We start from the raw sequence: 27,857 nt of genomic DNA, 5'->3' as shown, positions 1-27,857 counted from the left end.
CTCCACCCCGCCCATGGCCCCGCCCCAGCCCGGCCCCGGCTCCGGCCCCGCCCACGGCCCCGCCTCGCCCAAGGTCCCGCGCTACCTTTAGAGCCTGGTTCACTGGACCGGACTGGCGAGGGTGCTGGTTCCCCGAGCTTGATAACCCAGGCTGTGAGCGAGTTGGTGAGCAGAATTCCCCTCCTGTAGGTAAGGATGTCTCTGGGAGGTAAATTAACTGATGAAACAGACGCCTTCATCCTTCGGCCGCCTTGTCTCCCCTCCCCCACCTTTGGGAGCGTGAGGGGGCGGGCACCTGCGCTGCCGCGGGCGGGTTCAGACTGGCCTGGTTTACAAGCGACCTCCCCCGCCCATCCCCAGCCCTTGGCGGGCTGCCAGCTCCTTCCTGCTGCGGCTCCCTTGGGATCCATCCACAGTCCTGACAAACACAGTGCTGAGACGCGCGCAAGTAGATTTGGCTAGAATTGTTACTCTCAACCATCTGGAAAAAACAGATTACATAAATCCGGAGTTCTGATACAGGGCCAGCATTCCCCATGGTTACGTCCATGGTCACAGATTCTCAACTGTGAAGAAATCTTAAAGCACAATTCTGAATCCTCATCCATGAATGTCGAAGAGGTCCTAGTGAGGGAAAGAACGGAAACTTTGAAGTTAGGAGATCTGGGACCCTGTTGAGACGACTCTGATTGAAGTTAACAAATAACGCAACGCGTAACTTAAACAATGATACTTCTGGAAAGGATACCATTCATCAAATAACCTGTGTAACAATGACTCATCAAGACCTTGTTGCCGCGGTAAATAGGCAAAATGTTTGAGCTTGTGGAGTGCTTAAAATTTTTCAAGGGTAATGGAAATAATATAAAAATACACAGAAGAGTTTTCCGTCTGCAGACATCAGAGTCTCCTGAGGTAGAAGATGTGTTTCATTAAGATAAATATTTTAAAGAGCCGTAAACCTAACTTCCAGATAGAGACATACTTCCCTTTGTTGAGATTTTTATACACACTGAAGGTTTGTGGCAGCCTCACCTCTTCGAGCAAGTCTATCCACACAATAGTTGCAGCAGCATTTGCTCCCTTCTGTGTCTGTCCCTTTTGGTAATTTTTGCAGTATTTCTAACTTTTTAAATTCTTATTGTATTTGTTACGGTGGTCTGTGGGTTTTGCTGTTACTCCCACTATTTGCTGAAGGCTCACATGATGGTTAACGTTTTTTCACACTGAAGTATTTGTAAATCAAGGTATGAACATGGGATTTTTTTAGACATAATGCTATTGCATGCTTAATAGACTACAAAATAGTGTAAACATCAACTTTTACATGTCCTGGGAAAGCAAAAAGCTCCAGTGACTCTCCTTATTGCAATATTTGCTTTATTGGGGTGGTCTGGTTCAGCTGGGAAGTATGCTGGTATGTTTTTCTTCAGACTATCTTAGTGGTAGCTGCAATGGACAAAAATACTAGTTTCTTTCAGTCATTATTGGTTATGGACCAACAGTGGTGTCTCAAGTTTGGGTAATGGTAAATGCAATTCAAGCGTAAATATTTAAAGGTGAATTGATTTGGCTGTCTTCCCAGGTGGCGCTGTGCTTAGTCTCTGAGTCATGTCTGACTCTTTGTGGCCCTATGAACTGCAGCCCACCAGGTTCCTTTGTCCATGGGGATTCTCCAGACAAGAATACTAGCGTGGGTTGCCATGTCCTCCTTGAGGTCCAACCCAGGTATTAAACCCCGGTCTCTTACATTGCAGGTGGATTCTTTACTGTCTGAGTCACCAGGGAAGCTAGTGGGAGACATAAGAGACATGGGTTCCATCCCGGAGTAGGAAATGGCAACCTTCTGGAGTAGGAAATGGCAACCCACTGCATTATTCTTGCCTAGAAAATTCCATGGACAGAGGAGCATGGTGGGCTACAGTCCATGGGGCCACAGAGAGTGGGATACAACAGAGCAACCAAGCATGCACGCACACACACACCCAGAGACACACACATTACCTTAGCAGTTTAGGTGAAATTAACTACTGTGTAGGTTTCTGAAATTACTGTCTCTGAACTATGCAGGCCCAGCTGTGTTCATTCTGGTTGGATTTGCAATGCTTGCCTGTATGAAGGCGATGGGAAGGGAGGTGGACTGAATCCCTCACAGGGGCCAAGAACCAGATGGAGCAATTCCTGATGCAACTTTATGCAGTGGATGTGATTACATTTTAAGAGGCGGCTTGGAAAAGTTAAGTACATGCTACAAACAAGGGTGGGGCATGAAGGAACATGGGCTTCAGACTCCAAAGTCTCCACGGGACCACACTGGTCACAGCAAACCCAAACCTAGGGGAGAGGGGAAATTAAATAAACAAGCTTAAGGCTGGGTAGTCTGTAGTGAGATGTCAAAATATTAAAGCTGCTTTGGTAGTTTTAACAACTAGTCCCGTATCATTTAAATTCAGAGGAGTAAATTAGAGGTTATGTGCACAGGGTGGAGGCACAGCAAATACTTAGCAAGTATTAAGAGATAATTTTCAGAAAGAAATAGTCATACAGATATAAAATAAATGCATGCAATAAAAGTTTTATTAACTCGTTAATAAGGAAACCGAGACCTGGGTTCGATCCCTGGGTCGGGAAATCCCCTGGAGAAGGCAATGGCACCCCACTCCAGTACTCCAGCCTGGAAAATCCCATGGACAGAGGAGCCTGGTAGGCTACAGTCTATGGGGTCGCAAAGAGTGGGACACGACTGAGCGACTCCACTCCACTTAAAGCTGTTAGAACCAGATCAGAGAAGAATCCATGAAATTGGTACATTTATAGATCAGGAATGTTGAAATGCAGGTAAACCTGGTTTTCCGTGGAAGAGAGGGGCAAAAGGCTATGTCTTCCTTGGATAGAACTCATTTTCATGTCTACAGACAAAAGTTCTTTCACATTGCCTGTGAGTTATTACAATTCAGGGCTCAATTGCTCAGTCATGTCTGACTCTTTGTGACCCCATGGACTGTGGCCCACCAGGCTCCTCTGTCCATGGGATTTCTCAGGCAAAAATACTGGAGTGGGTTGCCTTTTCCTTCTCCAGGGGATCTTACCAACCCAGGGAAAAAACCCATGTCTCCTGCATTGGCAGGTGGATTCTTAAACCCCTGAGCCATCAGGTGCCGGGGTCCAGCCCCGGTGGATCCAGGGAATTCGAAGGGTGGATGGCGTTGGCGTGGAAAGACTTGTTTATTTATTAATGTAAGATTAGATTAAGAAACTATAGTGTAGTAAGAAGATTAAGTGGAGGAAGAGGGCTGAATAGCTTGGTTTACGTGGAAGACCAATAAAATTCCAGACAAGGAATTTGCACCATCTACATTGGGCCACCGGCGCCTGCTTGAATATCTAAGGGTGCCTCGCCTTAAGCTCCCTTTCGTGCGAGTCTTAACAGCCAGGGCAAGTAAGTAGACCTGGCGAGCCTCCGCGCCCCAGGTGGAGATTCAGCCTGAAATTAAAGTAAAGCGCAGAGAGAGGGAAAGGGAGAGAAGAAGAAAGAGAGAGAGAGAAAGACACGGGGGGAGCCAGAGCCCCAAGAAACCAGGCCGAGAGACTAGTTCGAGAAACTGGTCCGAGAAACTGGCCCCTGGCCCCTGGCCCCATCCTTTATTGTTCAGAAGGCCTTTTATACTTTTGATAAAACACAGAGATCAATAGGTAACACAAAATTATGTAGCGTTCGCAGCTCAGACTCTTTCTATACATCATTTTGTATACAAAAGGTCTCAGGTGATTTACATTATCTTCTGGCCAAGAGGCTTGTTAACACTTTTTGGCTCTCTTCCTTAATGAATGTTAATTTTGTTTCCCCTGAAGTGTTTTTTCTTTAATCTACATCTCCTTAAAGCATTAACGTTACATCTCTATAGAACAAAGGTGCAGTGGGATATAACAAAGAAGGTACTTAACTCAAAGATCTAATGTTGCTAATACAAGGTCTACTACTTGTTTTTCTGTATACCAACTATATCTACAAATAAAGGATGTGAAAATTTGGCAGCAAATATTGACTCAACAAATGAAACCTTTAATCAGTCCTATTCTAAAGATTTTGACTCCTCGGAAGCCCCTACATTCCTAGGATGTTTTAAGCTTCCTGTGCCTCCTGCGGTCAGGAGGCCTCAAACAATCACACGCGCAGCTGTATGAGTCCTGCAGGCAGGCTAGAAAGCCATCAGAGGAGTATTTGGATTGAAACACTCTTTCAAATGCAGAAGACTAAAGCCCTGAATTGACTTTTTCCAGAAAATGTCAGAAGAGTGGAAAAGCAGAGCACAGAAGCCGGCAGATTTTTGTTGGGGTACATGCTTAGGAATTTCCAGAGGGGTCCCTGAAGTCTGAGCACGCCTTGCGTCTGTCAGCTTCCTTCCTCATGACCTTGTCACGGGCGGGATTCCTCACACTGGCTCCCGGCAATCAGGGAAGCCCAAGTTACTACAGAGTTGTAACGTAGCTCAAATAATACCTACGTTTTCCTTGAAACGCCACTTTCCCCTCCACTTCCACTCACTCCGTATTTTTGACTAGTTACCGCACTGCATTTCAGTGACTGGATGTGATGGTTGACTTCTATCAAAGTCATCCACCAGTTTGATGGTTAAATAGGAATATCCCTCCAGGTACATCAGACACCAGATTTATCTAACCATAGATACACAGAGAATAAACAATCTGAGAGGAGATGATCAATTTGTCAACAAATGTTTTTTGCAAATTAAAAAAGTGATGCCAAATATGATAAAATAAGACTTGAAGCATGTATTTTAAAGGTCACTGGTAGCTACTCTTGCTATGGTTTTGACCAAAAGCAGAACTATCTGAGCCTGAATATTGAATGTTATTGTTGTTCAGTCACTAAGTCGTGTCCAATTCTTTGGGACCCCATGGACTGTAGTCCCCGAGGCTCCTTTGTCCATAGGATTTCCAAGGCAACAATACTGGAGTGAGTTGCCATTTCCTTCTCCAGGGGATCCTCCCAATCCAGGGATGGGACCTGAGTCTCCTGCATTGACAAGAGGATTCTTTACCATCTGAGCCACCTGGGAAGCATATTGAATATCTGGACCTAATTACCTTTTGAAGTTGTGTGGATGCTTCATTTCAGTGAGGAGTCCATGATTTTGGTTTTGATTGGTTTGGGAGGAGGAGATACCTGAAGGATTATGAGTGCGTGATGGGTAGTAGGGCTACTTCAAAGTTTCCTGCGATTCTAAGTCACTTTGACAAAATTCTGAAGAAACTAGATTACTGTAGTAATATTACTCAGAGGAAAGTGTTTTGATATGTTTACCTCCCTAATCATCTGTTGCAGAAGGGAATAGCAACCCACGCCAGAATTCTTGTCTGGGGAATTTCATGGACGGAGGAGCTGGCAGGCTATACAGTTCATGGGGTCACAGAGAGTCAGATACAGCTGTGCAAGTAACTTTCACTTCCAGTCATCTGTGTTTTAGAAAAATCTGAATCTCAATCTTATTCAACAACATTCCAAAGAGGGTGGCTTCGGAAGAGGGTGGGTTCCAAAGTACGAAACCATTAGAAGGAGGTGTGGTTTGGTGCATATAAAGCCATTGCTCCTGACAACTCAGTTCTGAAGGAGGAGGACTTGAGACTCCAGTGAAAGGAAGGGACATTGTGATAGGGACTCACAGCAGCTGGTGGCAGGAAGGAGCCGAAGCTGGATCTGAAGGCAGGAAATTGGACTAGGTTCTAGGAAGAAATAAGTTCAGGGCACAGAAGGAACAGGTAACTCTGACTCTATCTGTATTATTTTTTAGGATGCTATATGTGGTCAGACTTGCAAAGTTTGTTGGCCTGTCCTGGGTTTGATTTATGAGCCCTGTTTCCATTCTAATATTCTAGGACAGACCCAATTTCAAAGGTGCTGTTCTATTTTCAGATTAAATTGAGGTCCTGCTCCAATGTAGAATTTGGGAAAACCTTAGTAGTTGCAGCAATAGGAAAGTTCCAGGGCTTTGGAGAGTCATACACAGTAAAATGCTTTGATGGTGGGTGGAGGGTAGTGGAAGGTAAGAGATATGTTTCTGTTAATTGAAATATAATGTACGTGCAATCTACAAAGTATAGATTTTTAGCTTGAGTGTCTATAATTGCATACATGTATGTAACACTAGCATACCAGAATTTAGGATATTTCATTATCCCCAGAAAGTTCTCTCATGCGCCTTTACAGACAGTTCCCACATCTTGCCCCTCCTGACTTTAATCAGTGATTTATCATATAAGGATGTTTTTGTGTGTCTGGACTTTTTTAGGCAGCATAATATTTGAGATTTACTTGTTTTAGTCCATGTATTAATGATTCACTCCTTTTTTAAAAATTATCTTTATTGAGGCAGATAATAAAATATACATAAAATGCAAATAAATTCTGACAAATCTAAGTTTATAATCACCACTGCAATCAAGATGTAGAGATTTTTCATCACTCCAGAAAGTTCCCTTGTGTTCCACTGCAGTTAGTCTCCACCCACATCTCCTACCCCATGCAACTACTGACCTAATTTCTATCACTACAGATTAGTTGTGCTTGTCTTAGGGCTTTATATGTATTAATAAAACTGTATGGCTTTGAGTCTTGGTTCTTTAGAACAGCATGTTTTCCATATCCACCCAAACTTGTGCAAATAATTCATTCTTTTGTATTGCTGATTAAAATCAGTATTAGTTGCTTAAATATACAGTATTGTTTATTCATTCACCTTTTAATGGACATTTCCGTTGCTTCCCTTTTTTTTTTTTTACTATTATGAATCACATGAACTTTCTTATATAGATTGCCTAAAGGTTTTCCAAAGAGTTGGTACCATTTCACTTTGTCCCAAGCAACTGTCTCAACCCAGCTGCACTAAATCTTTGTAAACATTTGGTATGTAAGTGTTTTTGTACTTAGACTTTCTAGTGGGTATGAAGCATTTTCTGTGATTTTCCTTTCTGGTTTCTAAATGGTATCTCTTAAAGAGCAAATATGGTTTTTTAATGAAATTCCATTTATCTTTCTTTTTGTTTTAAGTTTAGTTCTTGTTGTCATTGCAATGAAATATTTACCAGCTCTGGTCATAAAGATCTGTTTTCTTCTAAATGGTACTCTCTGGTACTAAAGTCTATTATGTGAAATTAGTTTTTATGTATGGAATGAAGTAGCGATAAGTATTAATGCATTTTAAATAAGATGAAGTCACAGCTAAAATGCAGTCTCTCACTAGAAACTGGTGAAACCACTCTCCAACCTTGATTTTGCAACAGAGCGTTAGTAGTTAAGCAATTCCCAGGAGTCATTTCCCCAGGCCTTCCTCCAGCATCAGCTTGCCTTGCTTAAGCAGACTTGGATTTGGATGTTTTACTCAAAATTATATTCTCTTCTGTTTTAGTAGTAAATAGATTAAGAGGCATAATTAGTTGTTATATTCTATCAGCAAAATGCAGATGTTTCAGTTTTCAGTGATTAAATTTTTGATTTGCTTCTGTCTGGTGAGGGGCTTGGTGTGGCAGGGTTGAAAAATCTAAAAGGGGAGCCTGAATTTTTTGGAAAATGTAACAAATATTGGCCCTAACTCTGTTTTCACAAAGGCTTAGGGCCTTGGGCAGTGAAGCCATTTGCAAACGTCATCTACTTCCCAGTTGCCCAACCCGTTTGGAATTTAGAGGCTGTGAGATGCATGATCCTTTTAAATTACCAGTCTCTTGCTGTGTTGTTTGAGATAGGTGTGAGATTCTGAAGAATAATGTGAAAATTAGGCCAGTCCCCTTCTCAGATGCTGGTTGTCTTGTCAAGCACCCTTGATGGGAATGGGCTAGAGACTGGGGCTTCTAGATAGTTTCCCTCTAAATTACTAGCATCTCAATTAGTTCTGGCAGCATCTTCTAAACAAGCATGGCAGAGGATTTGATAAAATGATTGCTTGCTGCTGACCTATCCCTTGTACTCCAGGTAAATGTTCTGGGGAACTTCTGCAAAACCAAATTTGGAGAAGGTCTTTGATCAGGTCACCATGACCCCTGCCTCAGGGAACCCCACAGCTCTGAAAACTGGCTGTGAGCAGAATTCCATCTTCTGGGAGTGGGTGGAAGAATCTAATCAATTAAGATTTTTAGCTAGGAAATCTACCCAGACCTCAAAGAACCAGAAAACCCATTGGTGTGTGCCAGTCTCTACAGTTCTTGCTTTTTAATAGCTGACTTCTATGCAAATGAAAATATATATTTAGAAATACTTATGGTCATAAGAGTTTTTATGCATATACACAGGCTCTGGATTAGGAAATGGGACACTGCCCATGCCTAAAATTTAGATGAAGTTGTCATAGACCTAATATGTTTCCCTGTGGCAACAAAGAATAATACATGAAATTTTTTATGTGAACAAATGTTGAAAAGGTTTGTTCCGCACAGTGAGTCTACAAGTGAAGACTAACTGAAGGGCATACAGCAAAGTGGAGGGTCTGGACGTCAAGAACCAAGAAATGTGAGTTCTGGGTTAACCTTGCAACTCTTTGAAAAGGAGTCAATTTTTTTGTTTGCTTTCCATTTTATAAAGTTTCATTTTCCCCACATTGTAGAATTATAATGACAAATGAACTTCTTTTGCAGCCTGCATAAGAAAACTGAGAGTTTCAGAGATGATATTATAAAATCCAGGAAATACCTAAGATATTTACTAAAGCTATGCACATTCATATGAAAAAGAATGTTTGCTTGAAAGCAGTTAGAAAGATTTAAGGATATGGTTAAATAACAGTAGAAACGGAAAATGTCAATAACACAGCAATTCTTGGAATAAAAGAGAAGAGGAAAAACTGAACTCTATACCAAGACACTAAAAACATGTAAGAGATTGCATAGAAACAAATTTTTCCAAGGCAAATGGAAACACCCAGCCCAACTGTTTGTAGTTGAAAGACAAGTAAACCTTCATTTTTTTTTTTTTTTCAAGAAATAAAGAAGAATTTATAAGCACCTCAAAGTGAAGTCAGATAAGACATGCCAGCAAAGAGATTGTGTTAAGAAGGTTACCGTCCCCACATACCCTGAGAAAGGGACACAGCAGTAAAAATAAGGGACCTTCTAGACCTGGATCCAAATGAGAGACTGGAGACTTAAGAGTAGAATATGAAGGGACCCTGGTGAGATGGCTGTGGATTTTAATGAAATATAATCATTTTCTGCCTGCCAGCAAAAAGAGAAAAGAACATGTAGGTCCCAGAGTAGTTTAGGAGAGTCACTTCCAGTCGAAAAGGTGTTGGTGGTTTGGGGGCTTGTTCAAGGCCCCAAGAGCTGGCTGGTCACCCCAGTGGTGCACGTGGCAATGTATGCCCAGGGCCCGTGTGATATGCTGCCTTTGTGTACAGATGGCACAACTAGATCTGGTCGACCTGCCAGGGGCCACCGTGGCTCAGCAGTGACCAAAGGCTGAAGTTCAGTGCTCAGCTCACCTGTCAGCAGGAGCTCGCCCTCCTAAGAGCACTCCAGGGTGTCCCAGGCTCCAAATCTCTGTTGATTCATTCAGCCTCCCTTGTTACTTACAGGGTCTTCATTGTAGATTTCAAGTCATGGTAGCCTGATAGGCTGAATTTTCTTTGGAGACCATCTTTTTTTTTTTTCCTTTTTTCCTCCTCTTTCATCCTATGGCCTGCTGCAGTGTTTTTATACCTTTTTAAAAATGGTGATGGAGCATGGAAGTAATATGTGAGAACTGCTGCCACAAGAACAACTTTTGGAAGGATTGTCATATTTTGAAAACACAGAAAGTGGAAAGATAAGCATATTCTTTCAAAACTGCCAACCCAGAAAATCAGCGTGATTCATATCCTCAGGTTAGATTCACTGAAGCAAAGGGAAGTTTAAAATACTCTTTAGGAGGAGGAGAATTTTGTATGGAGTCCAAATGGAATGATAAATGGATAAAGTAGTAAGAAAACAGCCTTTTCAGGATGGTGCATTGCCATGAAGGCTGTGAGCCTCCCAGACAGAACAGGTGTTCTGTGATGACGTAGACAGGTGAGTTTATTATGAGGGATATGATTAGATATTTAGTTCTCTCCTTTCCTCTGCAACTTCTAAGCCAGTGGCTGTATCTGCAATAATGTAATGTAAAGTCTTGGTCATAAAGCTGACCCTTGAACAACATGGTTTTGTGCTGCATAGGTGTGCTTGGTCATAGACTTTTTTCAGTCGTAAATACTACAGTAGTACGCAGTCTCTTTGGTTGTATCCATGGATCCAGAATCGTGAATAGCGTAGAACGTTGGACCACAGAAAGCCAACTATAACTTCTACTCTGATTTTCAACTATGTGAAAAGATGGCACCCCCTAACCCCCTGTGGTTCAAGGATCTACTGTATTGATGAACCAATAATCCAAAAAGTTTTGGAAAAAAGAGGCATACTGTGCAGTGCACTTTGATACTTAATGTTTTTTATGAAACTTTTTTTTTAAATCCTATTGACAACTCACTAGAATTTTTTGACACTGACTATCTGAAAGACACCGTTCTAAAATAAATTGGAATTGGAATTCTGAGGATATAGCCAGGCAGGCTCAACACAGTGTGAGAGGAAAGATGACTGACCTTGTAATTAGAAAAACTAAGTCCAAGTCCAGGTTTCAATGTTGGTTGAACATGAAAACCAGTGCAGATCTCTGGCCCTTGGTTTCATTACATATAAAACAAGGACAATACCACCTCCTTTATCTACTTCATAAAATTTTCAGAGAAAAGTGAAAATAATTGGCAGCCACGGAGGAAAACAATATGGAGAATCCTTTAAAACTAAAAATAGAATTACCATATGATCCAGCAATTTCATTCCTGGGTGTATAATCCAGAAAAAATAAAAATACTAATTCAAAATGACACATGCGCCCCAGTGTTTAGAGTGGCACTCTTTATAATAGCCAAGACATGGAAGCAGCCCAACAGACAATTGAATTAAGAAGATGTGGTGTGTATGTATGCAATGGAATGTTACCCATAGAAATACTACCATCTGCAGCAACATGAATGGAGAGTATTATGCTTGGTGAAATAAGTCAGACTAAACCATGCTGCATGATACCACCTACATGTGGAATTTAAAAAATTATACAAATGAATGGGTATACAAAATAGAAACAGACTCAGACATAGAAAACAAGCTTCTGGTCACCAAAGGAGAAAGGGAAGTAGGGAGGGACAAACTAGGAGTATGGGATTAACAGATGAAAACTACTATACATGAAATAGATGAGCAGTAGGGATTTACTGTATACCACAGAGAGCTATATTCAATATCTTCTAATAATCTATAATACAAAATAATCTGAAAAAGAAAAAATATATATAACTGAATCACTTTGCTGTACACCTGAAACAAACACAATAGTTTTAAGTGACTGTACTTCAGTTTAAAAAATTAAAATAATTTTCCAAATGTAAAAATTATACAAAGAAATTGCATAAGTAACTTGATTATCATAGTCATAGCCATGATGACAATAAATGGTAGCATCTCGATAAGATAAAAATATCATGACCAAAACTTCCAATCATTGTGAGACCAGCAGCCTCAGGTTTCTCCAATAGGAGAGCAAGGATCTGAGTGATAACCAGGTTGTTTGGTTGGAATCCTAGAGCTCATAGCAACAGCGCTTTCCAGGGTAGCTGGCAAGGAAATGAGGAGGTGGTGGAAATGGTGCCATGGAAGTAGGAAGCAGTACCCATCAGAGAAAAGGAAGATAGAACCTTGGAACCAACAAACCCAGCCCTGAACTCAGCTTTAGCCTTTTATAGCTGAGTGGCCATGAGCTTTGGGGAGGCTCAGTTTCTGTGTCTGAGAAATTGGGGGCCATGTATATACTTTATATATATATAATGTATAATACATAAATTACAATTTTATATAATATAAATATACAATTTGATAAAAATATAATATGTTAAAATTGTTATTTAAATATATGCATTGAAATGTATCATATAATGTATAATAAAATATGTGTACGCTTTAACCTCTGAGCCACCAGGGCAGCCATATATATATAAATATACATTAATAGCTGTGGTAGCTGAAGGAGCCAGTTGTTCAATCGCTCAGTTATGTCTGACTCTGCAACCTCATGGATGGCAGCACGCCAGGCTTCCCTGTCCTTCACTGTCTCCTGGAGATAGTGCTCAAATTCATGTCCAGTGAATTGGTGATGCTGTCTAAAAATCTCATCCTCTGCTGCCCTCTTCTCCTTTGTCTTCGATCTTTCCCAGCATCAGGGTCTTTTCCAATGAATTGGCTCTTTGCATCAGGTGGCCAAACTATTGGAGCTTCAGCTTCAGCATCAGTCCTTCCAGTGAATATTCAGGGTTGATTTCCTTTAGGATTGGCTGGTTTGATCTCCTTGCAGTCCAAGGGACTCTCAAGAGTCTTCTTCAGCACCACAGTTCGAAAGCATCAGTTCTTCGGCGCGCAGCCTTCTTTATGGTCCTACTCTCACGTAAGCCATGGTGTTTTGCTTAGGGCTGAACGCTCTGGGGCCACGACTGGACAAGCAGTTTAGGTTGGATGGGACAGAATAGGTCACAAGCAGAGTTATGTGTGCCTATCAAGGGGTTAGTGGGTAGGGCAGGGTTTGAGAGTCTTATCTGAAACATCAAATTGTCTTCCACCTATCTTGTACGCTCCAGGACTTAGAGGACCAGCAAAGAATTTCAGGGTAATAGGTCTATGTGTAGGTTTGGGAAAGCTCCCTAGTTGATTTCTACCCACTTCCGTCCCAACCCTGCAGCATGGAGCCACTCGGCCCAGTGCGTGGATAAGGGACCAAGGGTCCTTGGGGCTCTGGCATCAGAATCACTCAGCGCCTATAAATGTAGGTTCATGGGCCTCACTAGACTTACTGAATGAATCACTTAAGGGCTGGAGTCCAGGAAGCCATATTTTCACCAAACCCCCAGTGATTCTGATGCTAATCAAGTTCACAGTCACAGTAACTGGCCAGAATAGGGAAGGGCTATGCAGTGAGGCAAGTGCTTGACAAGGTGACCTGGAGAAGGGGGCGAGGGATGGGAGGAAGGAGGGATGGGGGAGTAAGGACTGTGGGGGTAGAACAGCCAGACATTAGCAGCCAACAGTCCGAGAGTGCCCCAGTGGACAGCAGACAGAGAGAGGGTCAGTGCAGAAGAAACGCTTCAGGCTCACAGCAGGTTAGTATCTTTCCTATGAATTATGTTGGAGAACTTAACCATGGCTAAGACCACCAAAATACATGTCCCTTTACAGAGGAAAACTTGATGCAAAATTATGAAGGCATGAGAGTGAATTTCCTGTCACGCATTGTAATCCACATGAAAAAGCAAGATGTTCTCAAATGTGGCTGCCATAAGATAAAGGCTTAGTTGTTCTTGTTTTTCTGTGCATTGGTGGATGAGATCCTTCACTAGAGTTTTTGTCTGAAATTTGAATTTCAAGCAATGTTATTGGTGAGCTGGCAAAAGAAGTATGAACTTCGTATGAATGATCAGTAAGCTACCTGCCCCATTGAGCAGTGTGAAACTGCAGACTTAGAGATGAGATGGGGCCCATCATAAAAAAAACGTGGAATAACAGTCTGAGACATGGCTGCATTCTTTTCACAACACAGAGTTACACCAGGATGGAAAAGAAGGGAAATGTGAAAAAGATGGCAAGTCAGAGCTTTACCAGCTCAATTTTTTTAACCAAAGAGTTATTAATTCCCAGATCATAGACACTTAAAAATAATGTGGATGTCTGTTTTGTGTCAAGCACAATACTAAGCAAGGAAAGAGTCTGACGGTGAGAAATTGTGTAAATAAATACCTTCAGCATATTAAGTAAGATTTCAGAGTCAGAGGTTCCTGTGCAAAGTGTACTAGGCAGATTATAGAAGCCTTGATCAAGTCAATCTCTGTTCTAGGTTTGACCTCATAGAAGGTCTTGCACAGACAGACTTGCTTTTATTGCACTTAATTGCACGTTGAAGATTCTGCATTTTTACAAATAGAAGGTTTGTGGCAACCCTGCCTCGAGCAAGTCTATCCACACCATTTTCCTCAACATCATTTGCTCGCTTCCTGTCTCTGTGTCCAAACTACCCCTCAGTTGCACTCATCTCACACGCTAGTAAAGAAATGCTCAAAATTCTCCAAGCCAGGCTTCAGCAATACGTGAACCGTGAACTTCCTGATGTTCAAGCTGGTTTTAGAAAAGGCAGAGGAACCAGAGATCAAATTGCCAACATCCGCTGGATCATCAGAAAAGCAAGAGAGTTCAAGAAAAACATCTATTTCTGCTTTATTGACTATGCCAAAGCCTTTGACTGTGTGGATCACAATAAACTGTGGAAAATTCTTCAAGAGATAGGAATACCAGACCACCTGACCTGCCTCTTGAGAAATCTGTATGCAGGTCAGGAAGCAACAGTTAGAACTGGACATGGAACAACAGACTGGTTCCAAATAGGAAAAGGAGTACGTCAAGGCTGTATATTGTCAACCTGCTTATTTAACTTATATGCAGAGTACATCATGAGAAACGCTGGGCTGGAAGAAACACAAGCTGGAATCAAGATTGCCGGGAGAAATATCAATCACCTCAGATATGCCAGTGATATCACCCTTATGGCAGAAAGTGAAGAAGAACTAAAGAGCTTCTTGATGAAAGTGAAAGAAGAGAATGAAAAAGTTGGCTTAAAGCTCAACATTCAGAAAACGAAGATCATGGCATCCGATCCCATCACTTTATGGCAAATAGATGAGGAAACAGTGGCAGACTTTTATTTTTCTGGGCTCCAAAATCACTGCAGATGGTGATTGCAGCCATGAAATTAAAAGATGCTTACTCCTTGGAAGGAAAGTTATGACCAACCTAGACAGCATATTAAAAAGCAGAGACGTTACTTTGTCAACAAAAGTCCATCTAGTCAAGGCTATGGTTTTTCCAGTGGTCATGTATGACGTGAGAGTTGGACTATAAAGAAAGCTCAGTGCCGAAGAATTGATGCTTTTGAACTGTGGTGTTGGAGAAGACTCTTGAGAATCCCTTGGACTACAAGGAGATACAACCAGTCCACCCTAAAAGAGATCAGTCCTGGGTGTTCATTGGAAGGACTGATGCTAAAGCTGAAACTCCAATACTTTGGCCAGCTGGTGCGAAGAACTGACTCATTTGAAAAGACCCAGATGCTGGTAAAGATTGAGGGCAGGAGGGGAAGGGGATGACAGAGGATGAGATGGTTGGATGGCATCACTGACTCAATGGACATGGGTTTGGGTAGACTCCGGGAGCTGGTGATGGACAGGTTGGCCTGGCGTGCTGCAGTTCATGGGATCGCAAAGAGTCGGATGCAACTGAGCGACCGAACTGAGCTGAGCTGTCTCTATGTCGCCTTTTGGTAATTCTCACAGTATTTCAGACTTTTTCATTTTTATGATGTTTGTCATGGTGACCTGTGACTAGTGATCTTGGATATTAGTGTGGCAGAAAGATTATTATGATTCACAAAGGGCTCTAAGGATGGTTAGCATTTTTTTGGCAATAAAGTACTTTTTAATGAAGTTATGCACAGTGCTTTGTTAGATATAATGCTCTTGCAGAGATAATAGACTACAGTGCAATGTAAACGCAATTTTATATGCAATGGGAAACCAAAAAGTGTGTGACTCACTTTATTGTAGTATTTGCTTTGCTGTGGTGGTCTAAAAGACTCGCAATATCTCTGGGGTATGCCTGTACACCAGTGATTCACTAACTGATGTTTTACTTACTTTCACATGTCTGTTGGCCCATTGTTTACCCTTTATTGCGTGCCTGTTCATTCGCATCAGTCATGTCCAACTCTTTGGGACCCCATGGACCGCAGCCTGCCAGGTGTCTCTGTCCGTGGGATTCTCTCAGCAAGCATCCTGGTGTGGGTTACTATGCCCTCCTTTAGGAGATCTTCCTGACCCAGGGATCAAGCCCACATCTCTTGCATTACAGAGTATTCTTTACCACTGAGCTTTTGGGGAAGCTCTTACCCTTTATTGCATGCTGAGTCACTTCAGTTGTGTCTGACTCTTTCTAACCCTGTGGACTGTAGCCCGCCAGGCTCCTCTGTCTATGGGATTCTCCAGACAAGAATACTGGAGTGGGTTGCCGTGCCCCTACCCGTTATTAGTAGCTACTTGTTACCAGGATTATGATGGAGAGCACTAATGAAGTGGGCCTCTACTCCCAGCAATAATGAGTAAGAAGTTTGTTGATAAAGTAGGGTTGACTGGCTTCCGTAAGAAATATTTGAAAGCAGTTGTTAATCACTCACCTTTTTAGGTCAGCTTGAGATAGAGGAAACTTTGTCCTCTCATTAAACATTTAGAAATCAGCTCTTCATGATATCCAGAATGCCAGAAAGAATAAACCTCAGTTCATTTTGGTTTTGTTTTCGCTTGATCAGCCATGAGTTGTTTCCAGACTTCAGAAAGCCAGTCTTGGATTTATCCCACTGTGATCCTCTGCCTGTTTGGATTTTTCTCCATGATGAGACCTTCAGAACCCTTCCTTATGGTGTATTTATCTGGACCAGATAAAAACCTGACCAGTGCAGAGGTAAGTTAATATCCATATGAACCTTGATGTTGTTTAATCTTACAGGACTTACACAAGGACAGATTTCAACTGGAAATAAGATTAACATACTGGCCTCAGTGAATCCCATTTTCATGGTATTTGTTATTTTATAGAACTGTTCAAACCGCTCTTCATTCCTCACACTTGCAAAGATGGGAAATCTAAACACATTGCATGTATAATAAATATTTTCACTTTTACAGAGTTCTAAAGTTAGGCTTAATGCATGGGAACATGTCAAGTCTCATTGATTCTGTTACACTTATCCTAAAATACAATCACTGCCAGGCACAGGATCTAGTCCTAATAAACTTTTAGTTTGCTGGGGTATAAGCAGAATATATTTTTTTAAGTGTAGCATTTCTTTGAAAATGTTGAGAGTGTTAGTTACTCAGTTGTCTCCAACTCTTTGCTCCCCCATGGACTGTAGCCCACCAGGCTCCTCTGTCCATGGAATTCTCCATGCAAGAATACTGGAGTAGGTTGCCATTCCCTTCTCCAGGGGATCTTCCCTACCCAGGGATTGAACCCAAGTCTCCTGCACTGCAGGCAGATTCTTCGCCATCTGAGCCACCAGTGAAGCCTTTCCTTAGGACACTTAATTTTGAAAAACTGTTTATCAGCAGATGAGACATTAACAGTTTATCTCCCAGCTTTATCTTCCCTGGAAGTTCCAATTCTCTAATTCAAAAGGTCCACCGCCTTTTTTTTTTTTTAATATAAGTATTACAAGGAAGTGCCCTGACCCAGTTGGAGAATCACCCTAGGCTGGTTCTCCAGCCCTAGCTAAGAAGACACTGCAGATTGTGAGGCTTCACTTGAAAGGGTCATTGATGCTGTTTTATTTGGTGATAAGGCGATAAGGACAGAAGGGCAAGTTTATTCTGCTACACTGTAAAATCACTTAGGGGCAGCTCTGTTTCAGAGTTTCCGAGACAGGAACGTGACTCTCTTAAGACAAAGCAGACCACAGATGGAGGTCCAGAATCCGCCAGCGAACCCCAAGCCTCTACTTCTGCAACCATTATGGACCAGTGAAAAAGTGTTAGTCACTCAGTCATGGCCGACTCTTTGCAGTCCCATGGACTGTAGCCCGCCAGGCTCCTCTGTCCATGGAATTCTCCGGCAAGAGTACTGGGGTGGGTTGCCATGCCCTTTCCCAGGGAATCTTCCTGACCCAGGTCTCCCGCATTGCAGGCAGATTCTTTACTGTATGAGCCACCAGGGAGCTGCTGTGGACAAATAGCTAGAGCAGAAAGGCGCAGCCCAGTCCCACTAGCTTTTCAAATCACTGAACTTCCCCCATTGTCACTGACACGGGAACCCATTGAGGTTGCTGGAGGAAGCAGGGGCACAGAAGAGAGGCTGCTGTGGCTGACCTGCTCCTGTACCCACCATGCGCCAGACAACTTCTTCACTGCTTTCTATGAATGAACAGTGAGGTCCCCTGCATTTCTGACTAAATCCACGAGACAACTCGTATTAAGCTAAGACAGAGAATTGAATAAACAGAGATAAATCAACAGAATTGAAGAGAAACGGGGTTGGAAGCCCATCCAGTTTGTCCAGGAAGGAGACGAAACTTGTTGCTTGTTCCCACATCGTAATTCTGCAGGGTGATTTGCTCTTTGCTGTCTTCCTGTGTGTGTTCATTCAGACTTGCACGGGCTAAGATTTTTTGCCATAATGGTGAATCAACACAAAGATAAAGGTTGCTGAATTCTTCTAACACTGTAGCTGCTTTATCAAGTGTTGTTAATCTTCAGGCGAGACAAGGATAGTATTTTCTTAATAGCCTGAAAAGCCCACAGGTCTGTTGAACAATTTTTAACTAGTTTACAGGCATGCTTCAGAGACATTGCTTGGTTACAGACACAATAAAGCAAACAACGCAATAAAGTGAGTCACATGAATTTTTTTTTTATTTCCAAGTGCATAAAACAGTTACGTTTATACCGTACTAATCCCTAGTGGCTCAGACAGTAGAGAAGCTGCCTGCAATTCAGGAGACCTGGGTTCGATCCCTGGGTTAGGAAGATCCCCTGGAGAAGGGAATAATTACCCACTCTAGTATTCTTGGTGGAGAATTCCATGGACAGAAGAACCTGGTGGGCTACAGACCAGGGGGTTGCAAAGAGTTGGACATGACTGAGCAAGTAATGGTCTCAGCTGAGCATGACTTTCACTCGAAGACTATTAAATATGCAATAGCTTTATGCCAAAAAATAGTATATACCTTAATTGAAAAATATTGCTAAAAAAATGCCAAGACAATTACAATAGTAACATCAAGGATCACTGATCATAGATTCCATAACAAACATAATAACAATGGAAAAGCTTTAAATATTGCAAGAATTACCAAAATATGACAAAAAAAGACATGAAATGAGCAAATGCTGCTGGAAAAATGGCACCAATAGTCTTGCTCAATGCAGGTTGCCACAAACCTTTAATTTGTAAAAATAAATAAAAAGAACAAAAAGTAAAAAGCCTAGTTTCTGCAAAACACAATAAAATGAGGTATGCCTGGACTCTAGTGTGCGTACCGTTAGTGCAGTTCACATTGGGCTTCCCTGGTGGCTCAGTGGAAAAGAAACCACCTGCCAGCACAGAAGATGCAGGTTCGATCCCTGGGTCGGGAAGATCCCCTGGAGAAGGACATGGCAACCCACTCCACTATTCTTGCCTCAGAAATCCCATGGATAAGAAGAGCCTGGTGGACTACAGTCCATAGGGTCTTGAAAGAGTCAGATGTGACTTGGCAACTAACCCACAAAGTTCTGATTGCACGTTAAGCTGATATATTCTTGTAGTAAAATGCATGTAGAGGTATAAAGTGGGTTTTTGAGGGGGTGGGGGAGTTCTCCTTTCCTAGGGTTTCCTTGAAAATCAGTTTTCTATTCTGCTTTCTCGTCATGTGAAGATACCCTATCTAATTAAGGCTTCCCAGCTGGTTCAGACGGTAAAGAATCTGCCTGCAGTGCAGGAGACCTGGGTTCAATCCCTGGGTTGGGAAGATCCCCGGAAGGAGGGCGTGGGACACTTCTCCAGTATTCTTGTCTGGAAACTCCCCACAGACAGAGGAACTGGTGGGCTACAGTCCATGGGGGTCACAAAGAGTCAGACACAACTGAGCAAGCACAGCACCCTATCTGATTAGATACAAAGTTTTTTATTGGGCAAGCCACATGGATGAACACTTTAGTAATACACAAGTCTGAGAAAGGTAACCCTCCTCACTTCCCAGTGTTTTGTGGTCACAGAATCCATTTTCCACCTCTGCAGCTCACAAATGAGATCTTCCCCGTGTGGACCTACTCTTACCTGGCGCTACTGCTCCCAGTCTTTATCCTCACCGATTATGTCCGCTACAAGCCAGTCATCATCCTCCAGGGGATTAGCTTCATCATTTGCTGGCTGCTGCTCTTGTTTGGCCAAGGAGTCAGGACCATGCAGGTACTGGAATTCTTCTATGGGATGGTCACCGCCACCGAGGTGGCCTACTATGCCTACATTTACAGCGTGGTCAGCCCGGAGCACTACCAGAAGGTGAGCGGCTACTGCAGGAGTGTCACGCTGGTGGCCTACACGGTGGCCTCCGCGCTGGCCCAGCTCTTGGTATCCCTGGCCGGCCTGTCCTACTTTTACCTCAACGTCATAACCTTGGCCTCTGTCTCCGTGGCCTTCCTCTTCTCACTTTTCCTACCCATGCCTAAGAAGAGCATGTTTTTTCATGCAAAACCCAGCCAAGAAGCCCTTCCAAAGCCACCAGGAATGGACACTGTCTCAGAAGAACCTCAAAAGGATCACAGACGAGTGGGAAAAGAAGTGTTCACTGATTCAGGGAACCCAGATGGTGGCCAGGTGACCAACCCAAAGCCAGGAAATGTAGCTCTGAGAGTTTTTGTGCAGTGGTTACAAGATTTGAAGCAGTGTTACTCCTCAAAACATCTTTTTTACTGGTCCCTGTGGTGGGCTTTTTCCACAGCAGGTTATAACCAGGTTTTGAACTATGTTCAAGTCCTGTGGGATTACAAAGCACCGTCCCAGATTTCAGTATATAATGGAGCAGTAGAAGCTATTGCAACCTTTGGAGGTAAGTAAGCATTGATCTGTCTTCCTTTCTTGCCCAATCCCACCCCACCCCCACCCCCGCAAACTAAATTCATTTCTCCAGTTGCTAAATTCTCCACAGTGGTAAATTACGTCTGTTCAGAAGGCATATTAATCGTTTTCAGGAATAGAAGGCAATGGGGGAAAAAGAGAGACACGACATTTCTGTTTAATTTGTTACAGGTAACTCAAGAGTTCAGGATTCAACACCAAGTGATTCCATTCTTACCAGATTCCTAAAATTCCGTTTCCTCATCAAGAAAAGTGTTAATAATGCCCTCTTTTCTTTCACTTAATATCAAAAAGAAAATGGGCATTGTGTATTAATATATAAACAAGGTGTTTTGTTATCTAAGAAAATGAACTGAAATAGTAAGACTTCCAAATTTTCACCAGAAGGGTTTTTGTTAATAAAGAATTTGGTTTAGCTAGTGCCGGTCTTTAAGCAATTCCAGGTTCTACACCACACATTTCCAAAATTAGCTTTCTCATGAGATTTAAATCAGAAGTGGAAGGTATTTGAGAGTCAAGATTCTAATATCAGAGAGAAGTCTGCCTTTGAAGTTCACTCTGCAATAAATATTTATATCCTGGTTAACAGAAACTTAAATTCAGCTAAGACTTTGAAGATATTTTCTAGGAAGTAGGAGATTTCCACACCCTCCTTTACAAAAAAACTTCAGAAACTTCATGTGGCATCCATTTTACTATTGTTTCCCTTTTAAGAAGACTTATATTTAAACTCCTAGAAACCAGGGCAGTCTTGGAATTGGTTCACCGAAATTATTTATTCCACATTTCAAGTTCTGAGAAGAAAAGTAATTTTATTTCTTTTGTAGTAATGGTTGTTGCCTACATTACATGTGGAAAAGTTAATCAAATGTCAGTAATTCAAAACATAAATACCTCTCACTTCCTTAAAGAGAACTATAATTACTAACCCTAATTTCTGTCAATTACTCAGTCTCTTAAATTCTGTAACTTGTTCACCTCAAACCTGAAGTAGATTAAGCCAAATCTTGAAGACATTGGGATGGGGATTAGAAGAAAGATGAAGATTAGTATTAATGACTGAAACTTACTACCCAGTGCAACATATCTGTTACGTATTGCTGAGAAAAACAACAAAGAAAGGCAAACATGAACAGGCTAGGTGTACTGCCAGAACAATTGTTTCATCTTTATCTATCCCTGCCCTGAGCTTGTTATATTAAGCAACTGAGTTTATGTATCTTTTTCCCCACTCTGATGATTAGGAACCTTTCTGGTCCCACTGGAACCTTTCTGATGCATAGAACAGTGTTTGGCATATAGTTGATGCTAATTTAAAGTGTGACAACTAAATGTTTGAAAGAATAGAAATTAAAGACAGTAGCCAAGGGAAAACATGCTTGAGAGGTGGATAAATCCCCTTTTAGGCGGGTCATATTATTTTCACAATTTGTGAAAGTAACATATTCCTCTTTCAGAATTGCCTGAAACCTGAATTCTTAAGACAGCATGTTAATATTTCACTGGGTACGTTGGATCTTCCTTAATGTTTCCTCTGTAGGGGCCCTGGCTGCCTTCGCAGTGGGTTACGTGAAAGTCAACTGGGATCTTCTGGGAGAGCTGGCTCTGGCCATCTTCTCAGTTGTCAATGCAGGCTCTCTATTTCTCATGCATTACACGACCAACATATGGGCGTGCTACACTGGCTATTTGATATTCAAGACTGTCTATATGCTCCTTATCACCATAGCAGTGTAAGTATTACTAAGCATTTCTTCCCACTCCCAAGACGATGCCATGTTCTCTTTTCTGTATTCCTGTAATTCCACTGAGAACTTTGGAAGGATTCTAACCAATGCAATATTAAGTGTTGACTACTTCATATTAAATTAGGCACAGTTAAGCCATCTTTTCACTCAATTGTTTACCCATTGAATATTGATAATATTAGTCAGCAAGGAAAAATGTTTTGTAAGGTCATAAACCAAAGGCATGTTACAGTGTCAGTTACAATTTTTATTTCAAGCAATTTTCCAGTTTGCATAGTATGATGCAATTTGATTTGTGATTAAGTTGAGATTTCATCTCTAATTTCACTTGGTTGCTAGAGCAATTCCAGGCATATACTTTTGTATGAAACAAAATATTCTCAGCCCGTCATAAGAAGTTGGATACTGAGAAAAAAGTAAATGCAAAAATCATAGGAAACTATAAATCCCACGGATTTTTTTAATGATTAAAAGAATTTGGTTCCATATTTAAGTGCAGAGAAAGTTGAGTATAGGAAATATGATTTGGTTTCACTGAAAGAGATAAGAAACATTTGAATTTCAGACACATAAAAGAAGTAGTGCCAAAAGCTTTATGAAGTTTTAGGTTTTAATCTGTGAAAAATGCTTGATAAGTAATTGACAAAACACAGAAATATAAAGACCCTGAGAAAAGGTCATGAAACATAGGAAAAACATAGGAAAGAGGTGAAATTTGTGGCATGCTCTCTCTCTTTTTTTTTTTCATTGAATGGAATCAGGTTAATGTATCAAACTCATGTCTTGAGGTTTTTTTTAATGTATTTTGTGAAGGTAGAATAACATTATTTCTTTTCATTTTAAGAATATTCAGAACCCAAAGCCTTTTACCTTCATTCCAAGGAAGAACTGCAAATATCATATATTTGCCAGCCTTTTAAAATTGTTTTGTAATAAGACTTCAAAATCTATATAATTATTTTTTTAAAAAAAGAAGTTAGTTATAGATTCACTCAGTTATACCACCAGTCATGGTTTGGATTTTCCAAAGAACAATTCCCCTACAAAACTTTAAAACTGCCGATAAAGTCAACAATAAAAAGAAAAACTGTCCAAAAAATTCCTTAGGTTGGATGTTGCTTATTTTCATAAAAAATTCACTGTGAAACAGTGTCTAAGATCAGATAGCCTCTCATATTCTCAAGTTATGAGAACTAGAACATTTAGGTTTGATTTCCAAAAGTATGAAATTGGATAGGAGCAATTTTGCCATATTTCCTTTAACTACATTTTAATTCAGCCTGTAAATATATATATATTTTTTTCTCTGCTCTGCCTGTTTATCTATACTAGAGATTTAGACAAAAAGTTCTGTTAGTAAGACATTTTCTCTTCCGTCTCTGTCTTTTAAAGATAAGAATCCCATGTATGTTCATGTTTTACAAGCTATGATGTGTTGAATGACAGGTTTCAGATCGCTGTTAATCTGAGTGTGGAACGCTATGCCCTGGTGTTTGGAATCAATACCTTCATTGCCCTGGTGATTCAGACCATTATAACTGTAATTGTAGTAGATCAGGGAGGACTGGGGCTTCCAATCAGCATTCAGGTAGGTTGCAATACTTCCACTTACCTATTCATGTAATTGGGGGAGCGTAGAATGAAAGGGCTTTGTTCAGCCTTACCACTGCCAGTATTTAATGTCTTGAATTCCTTGGCTAGGAAATTTTAAAATAAGCCATTCCTTTAATTACCAAATGTAAAATCAAGCAGATTTTGAGCAGTAATCACTATAGGTTAGCATTTGCTTTGGCTCCTAAAGTCCCACCAAGTGACGCTCACCGCCATGCCCCCTTATGTCTCCTCTCCTTCCCATAGTCTAGGACCTAGGTTTACTAAGATGCCAGCGGGGAGGAGTACATGCTTACCGAGTCTACTTCCTTTTTCCCTTGAGCACTGAGAGACTTAAAATTAGACCAGCATCACGTTTTACTTATGGTTCCGAAATAAAGGGGATAAGGCAGGTGAAAAATAACCTGTGTTTATAATCCATTCCTAGAGACACTACATATGCACTATGCTCCAAAAATGGACACATACATCAGTAGGATTTAGTGGTTTTGTTTTTTACCATTAGTGGTATCTGCTAGAATTTAACCCAAGCAACCTTGACTCTAGAGCCCACACTCTTAATTACTGCATTGCTTATCCTTTCACACCCGGTTCTTCTAAAAGGGGAGAAGGAAGTTTTATGCAAATCTAAAAGATCTGCATTAAGATCTTAGGTCTCAGTAACCCCATAATCCAAGTAGATCAATAGCATTGCTGTGTATTATTAAGGACAACCATATTTCATGTGTGTCTAATTCACTCTGTTTTTCTCTAGTTTTTAGTTTATGGAAGTTACTTTGCAGCCATTGCTGGCATTTTCCTAATGAGAAGCATATACATTATCTACTCAGCCACATGCCGAAAGAGAGTACAGAACTCTGTTACTACAAGTCGGAATCAATATAGGCCACACCCAGAGGAACCAAAGAACGTCTAATGAGCAAAGCTCTAACCTCGGTCAACCACTGCAGCCTCTGAGCAAGGACTCTGCTGGTCACACTCACATATATACTGAGTGTCATATATTAACACCCTTCACAGGTCTAGATTCCAACGAACATTTTCAAAACCAGGAAACTTCAGCTTTGGACTAGATGTCTATGTGCCCACCTGACCTGTATGCAGCTGACCAGGGCTATCATCCCAATTCAACAACCCACGTCGGGGAACTCCAGTGAACAGCCATGACTGAAAAATTCTGGTTTTGCTCACTTACAAGGATACGCACATGGTATGCAAACAAACCATGAAAAATCCCCAGTCGTCCTTAAGTTGATGCTCCCCAGCTGTGAACAAAATTACTAACTGAAGTGACCTTGTTCCTTTCTTACATATTTGTTTTATTTTACCAAAATAGGCAACGCAATGGACATTTTTGTCACATGAACCATTGTCCTTCTTCCATTAAATATATTTCTTAAAAACATACAGTTCCCTGGGAAAATTGTAAGACTGGGTCCCATTTGTAAGGACTCCTTTTCTCTCCTGAGAACACAGTATTATTCACAAGCTATTATTTGTTAATATCACCACTTAATTTTTTTTCAAGATGACTTCTCACTTTGTGCTCTGCTGAGCTTTGTTGTTGAAACTCTACCTCAGAAATAGCTTCAGACACTCCTGTGTGGCCACAGAATGACATTCATGCCAATTTCCAGTGGTCCCAGGAGAGGCAATAAACTTTCTCCTGTCATGATTCCTGAAGACGGAAATGGCAACCCACTCCAGTATTCTTGCCTGGAGAATCCCATGGACAGAGGAGCCTGGCAGGCTACAGTCCATGAGGTCACAAAGATTCAGACACAATTGTGTGACTATCACTTATCACTCACTATCTTGACTCCAGAGAGGTGTTTTAATATCATGTCAGTGTGATGTCTGCCTAAAACAGAAAAACCTAAGTAGACATTTTAGGGATTTCTAGAAGTATTTGTAAATAAGAAAATCTAATTTTTAGATGGGAGAAATTGTGCTAAATAAAATAGATGTGTGCAAAAAAAGAGCCTTTCTAATTTTTTGATGAAATGTGCTGAAAAATGTCTGAGTTTGCATATCCTTTTAAACTGCAACAACAGTCCCATTGAACAATCTGCCAGTGGGAAAAAAGAATGCTGATTCAATATTTGTCTTTCCAATAGAATTTTCTCCAAATCTCAAAATTCAGTCACTGGATGAAAAATTAAAATTCAGTCCAAAAATCAACATACTTACTTAGTGGAGAAAGCTAATACATAATTATATCAAAAACAAGGAAAGAATGACCACTGTTGTCCTTCTTGGTTATTGTAGTGAAGATATTAGTCAACACAGTGAGATAAAGAATGAAAAGTCAAAAATTGGAAAGAAGGGGAATTCCCTGGGGGTCTGGTGGTTAGGTCTCTGCACTTTCACTGTCGAGGGCCCAGGTTTGACCCCTGATTTGGGAACTAAGATCCCACAAGCTGTGCAGCATGCCATAAAACAAACAAAAAAAAAATTGAAAAGAAGGAGGAAAGACTGTCACAATTCCGGAGGCTATAGATAGGCATCAAAGAGACTCAAATAAAAACAAATAGTAGTAGAGAAAGTAAGTGTATAGAAATCAAGAGTTTTTGTGATACAACAACCGTTTAGAAGATACATGTGAGTAAAAGGCCACGTTTATAGTAGAATAAAAATAAAATATCTAAGATTATGTTAATCTAACAATTCAATAAGTGTGTAAGACATATAGAATATGCCTGAAAACACTTTTGAAAATTACTTAACAACACCTAAACATATGGAGTCAGCTACCTTGTTCTTGACTAGTAAGAAAATACATATAAAGGCGTTCAGTTCAGTTCAGTGGCTCAGTCGTGTCCAACTTTTTGCGACCCCATGAATCACAGCACCTCAGGCCTCCCTGTGCATCACCAACTCCCGGAGTTCACTCAGACTCATGTCCATCGAGTCCGTGATGCCATCCAGCCATCTCATCCTCGGTCGTCCCCTTCTCCTGCCCTCAATCCCTCCCAGCATCAAAGTCTTTTCCAATGAGTCAACTCTTCACATGAGGTGGCCAAAGTACTGGAGTTTCAGCTTCAGCATCATTCCTTCCAAAGAAATCCCAGGGTTGATCTCCTTCAGAATGGACTGGTTGGATCTCCTTGCAGTCCAAGGGACTCTCCAGAGTCTTCTCCAACACCACAGTTCAAAAGCATCAATTCTTTGGCACTCAGCCTTCTTCACAGTCCAACTCTTATATCCATACATGACCACTGGAAAAACCATAGCCTTGACTAGACGGACCTTAGTCGGCAAAGTAATGTCTCTGCTTTTGAATATTAGGCTTCCTAAATAATTTTATGGTAAATCCTATCCCAGAGGAAAGAAAATACTTTTAACTAAAATAGGTGATTCTAAATTTATTTGAAATTAACAAAGAAGAACCAATAGAATGGTTTTTTAAGTGGAAAACGATTAAATTATTTGCAGAGAATAAAATCTAGCTTTAAAATCTTAATGACAGTAACATAATCAGCATGAAGAGACAGTTGAATTAGTGCCTAATTCATAAGAGAATTTATTATAAAAATAGCATTTCATCCAAGAAGAAATGTGAATATTTAATAATATTGAAATTATTTTCAAAGGTAAAACTAACTTGGACTAGAATAACTATCAATATGTAATGTATATGTATCAATAGGCAAATATGAAAAATGAAACTGCAAAACTACCAGAAGAAAACATGTAAAACTTACTTTATAACTTTAAACA

General features: G+C 40.9%; 1 protein-coding gene across 3 annotated transcripts; it reads left to right on the top strand.

Moving 5' to 3' along the window:
- Nucleotides 1-89: 89 nt before the first annotated feature.
- LOC101104046 (thiamine transporter 2-like) lies at nucleotides 90-26,116 on the top strand. 3 transcript variants are annotated; one of them, XM_012147634.4, is made up of 6 exons: nucleotides 90-189; nucleotides 16,478-16,629; nucleotides 19,939-20,749; nucleotides 22,319-22,511; nucleotides 23,973-24,114; nucleotides 24,892-26,116. In XM_012147634.4, the coding sequence occupies exons 2-6, from the start codon at nucleotides 16,480-16,482 to the stop codon at nucleotides 25,051-25,053; spliced, it is 1,458 nt and encodes a 485-aa protein (XP_012003024.1). In that variant the 5' UTR covers nucleotides 90-189; nucleotides 16,478-16,479; the 3' UTR covers nucleotides 25,054-26,116. The 3 variants fall into 3 exon arrangements, with proteins under 3 accessions (XP_012003024.1, XP_004005033.1, XP_042098542.1); XM_004004984.6 differs by having other exon boundaries at nucleotides 90-5,781; XM_042242608.2 differs by lacking the exon at nucleotides 90-189 and adding an exon at nucleotides 14,282-15,230.
- Nucleotides 26,117-27,857: the final 1,741 nt, after the last annotated feature.

This window comes from Ovis aries, unplaced genomic scaffold (genome assembly GCF_016772045.2).
Source record: "Ovis aries strain OAR_USU_Benz2616 breed Rambouillet unplaced genomic scaffold, ARS-UI_Ramb_v3.0 scaffold_134, whole genome shotgun sequence".
Taxonomy (NCBI): Eukaryota; Metazoa; Chordata; class Mammalia; order Artiodactyla; family Bovidae; genus Ovis; species Ovis aries.
The sequence above is the reverse complement of the archived record's forward strand: the minus strand, read 5'-3'. Positions and strand labels throughout refer to the sequence as shown.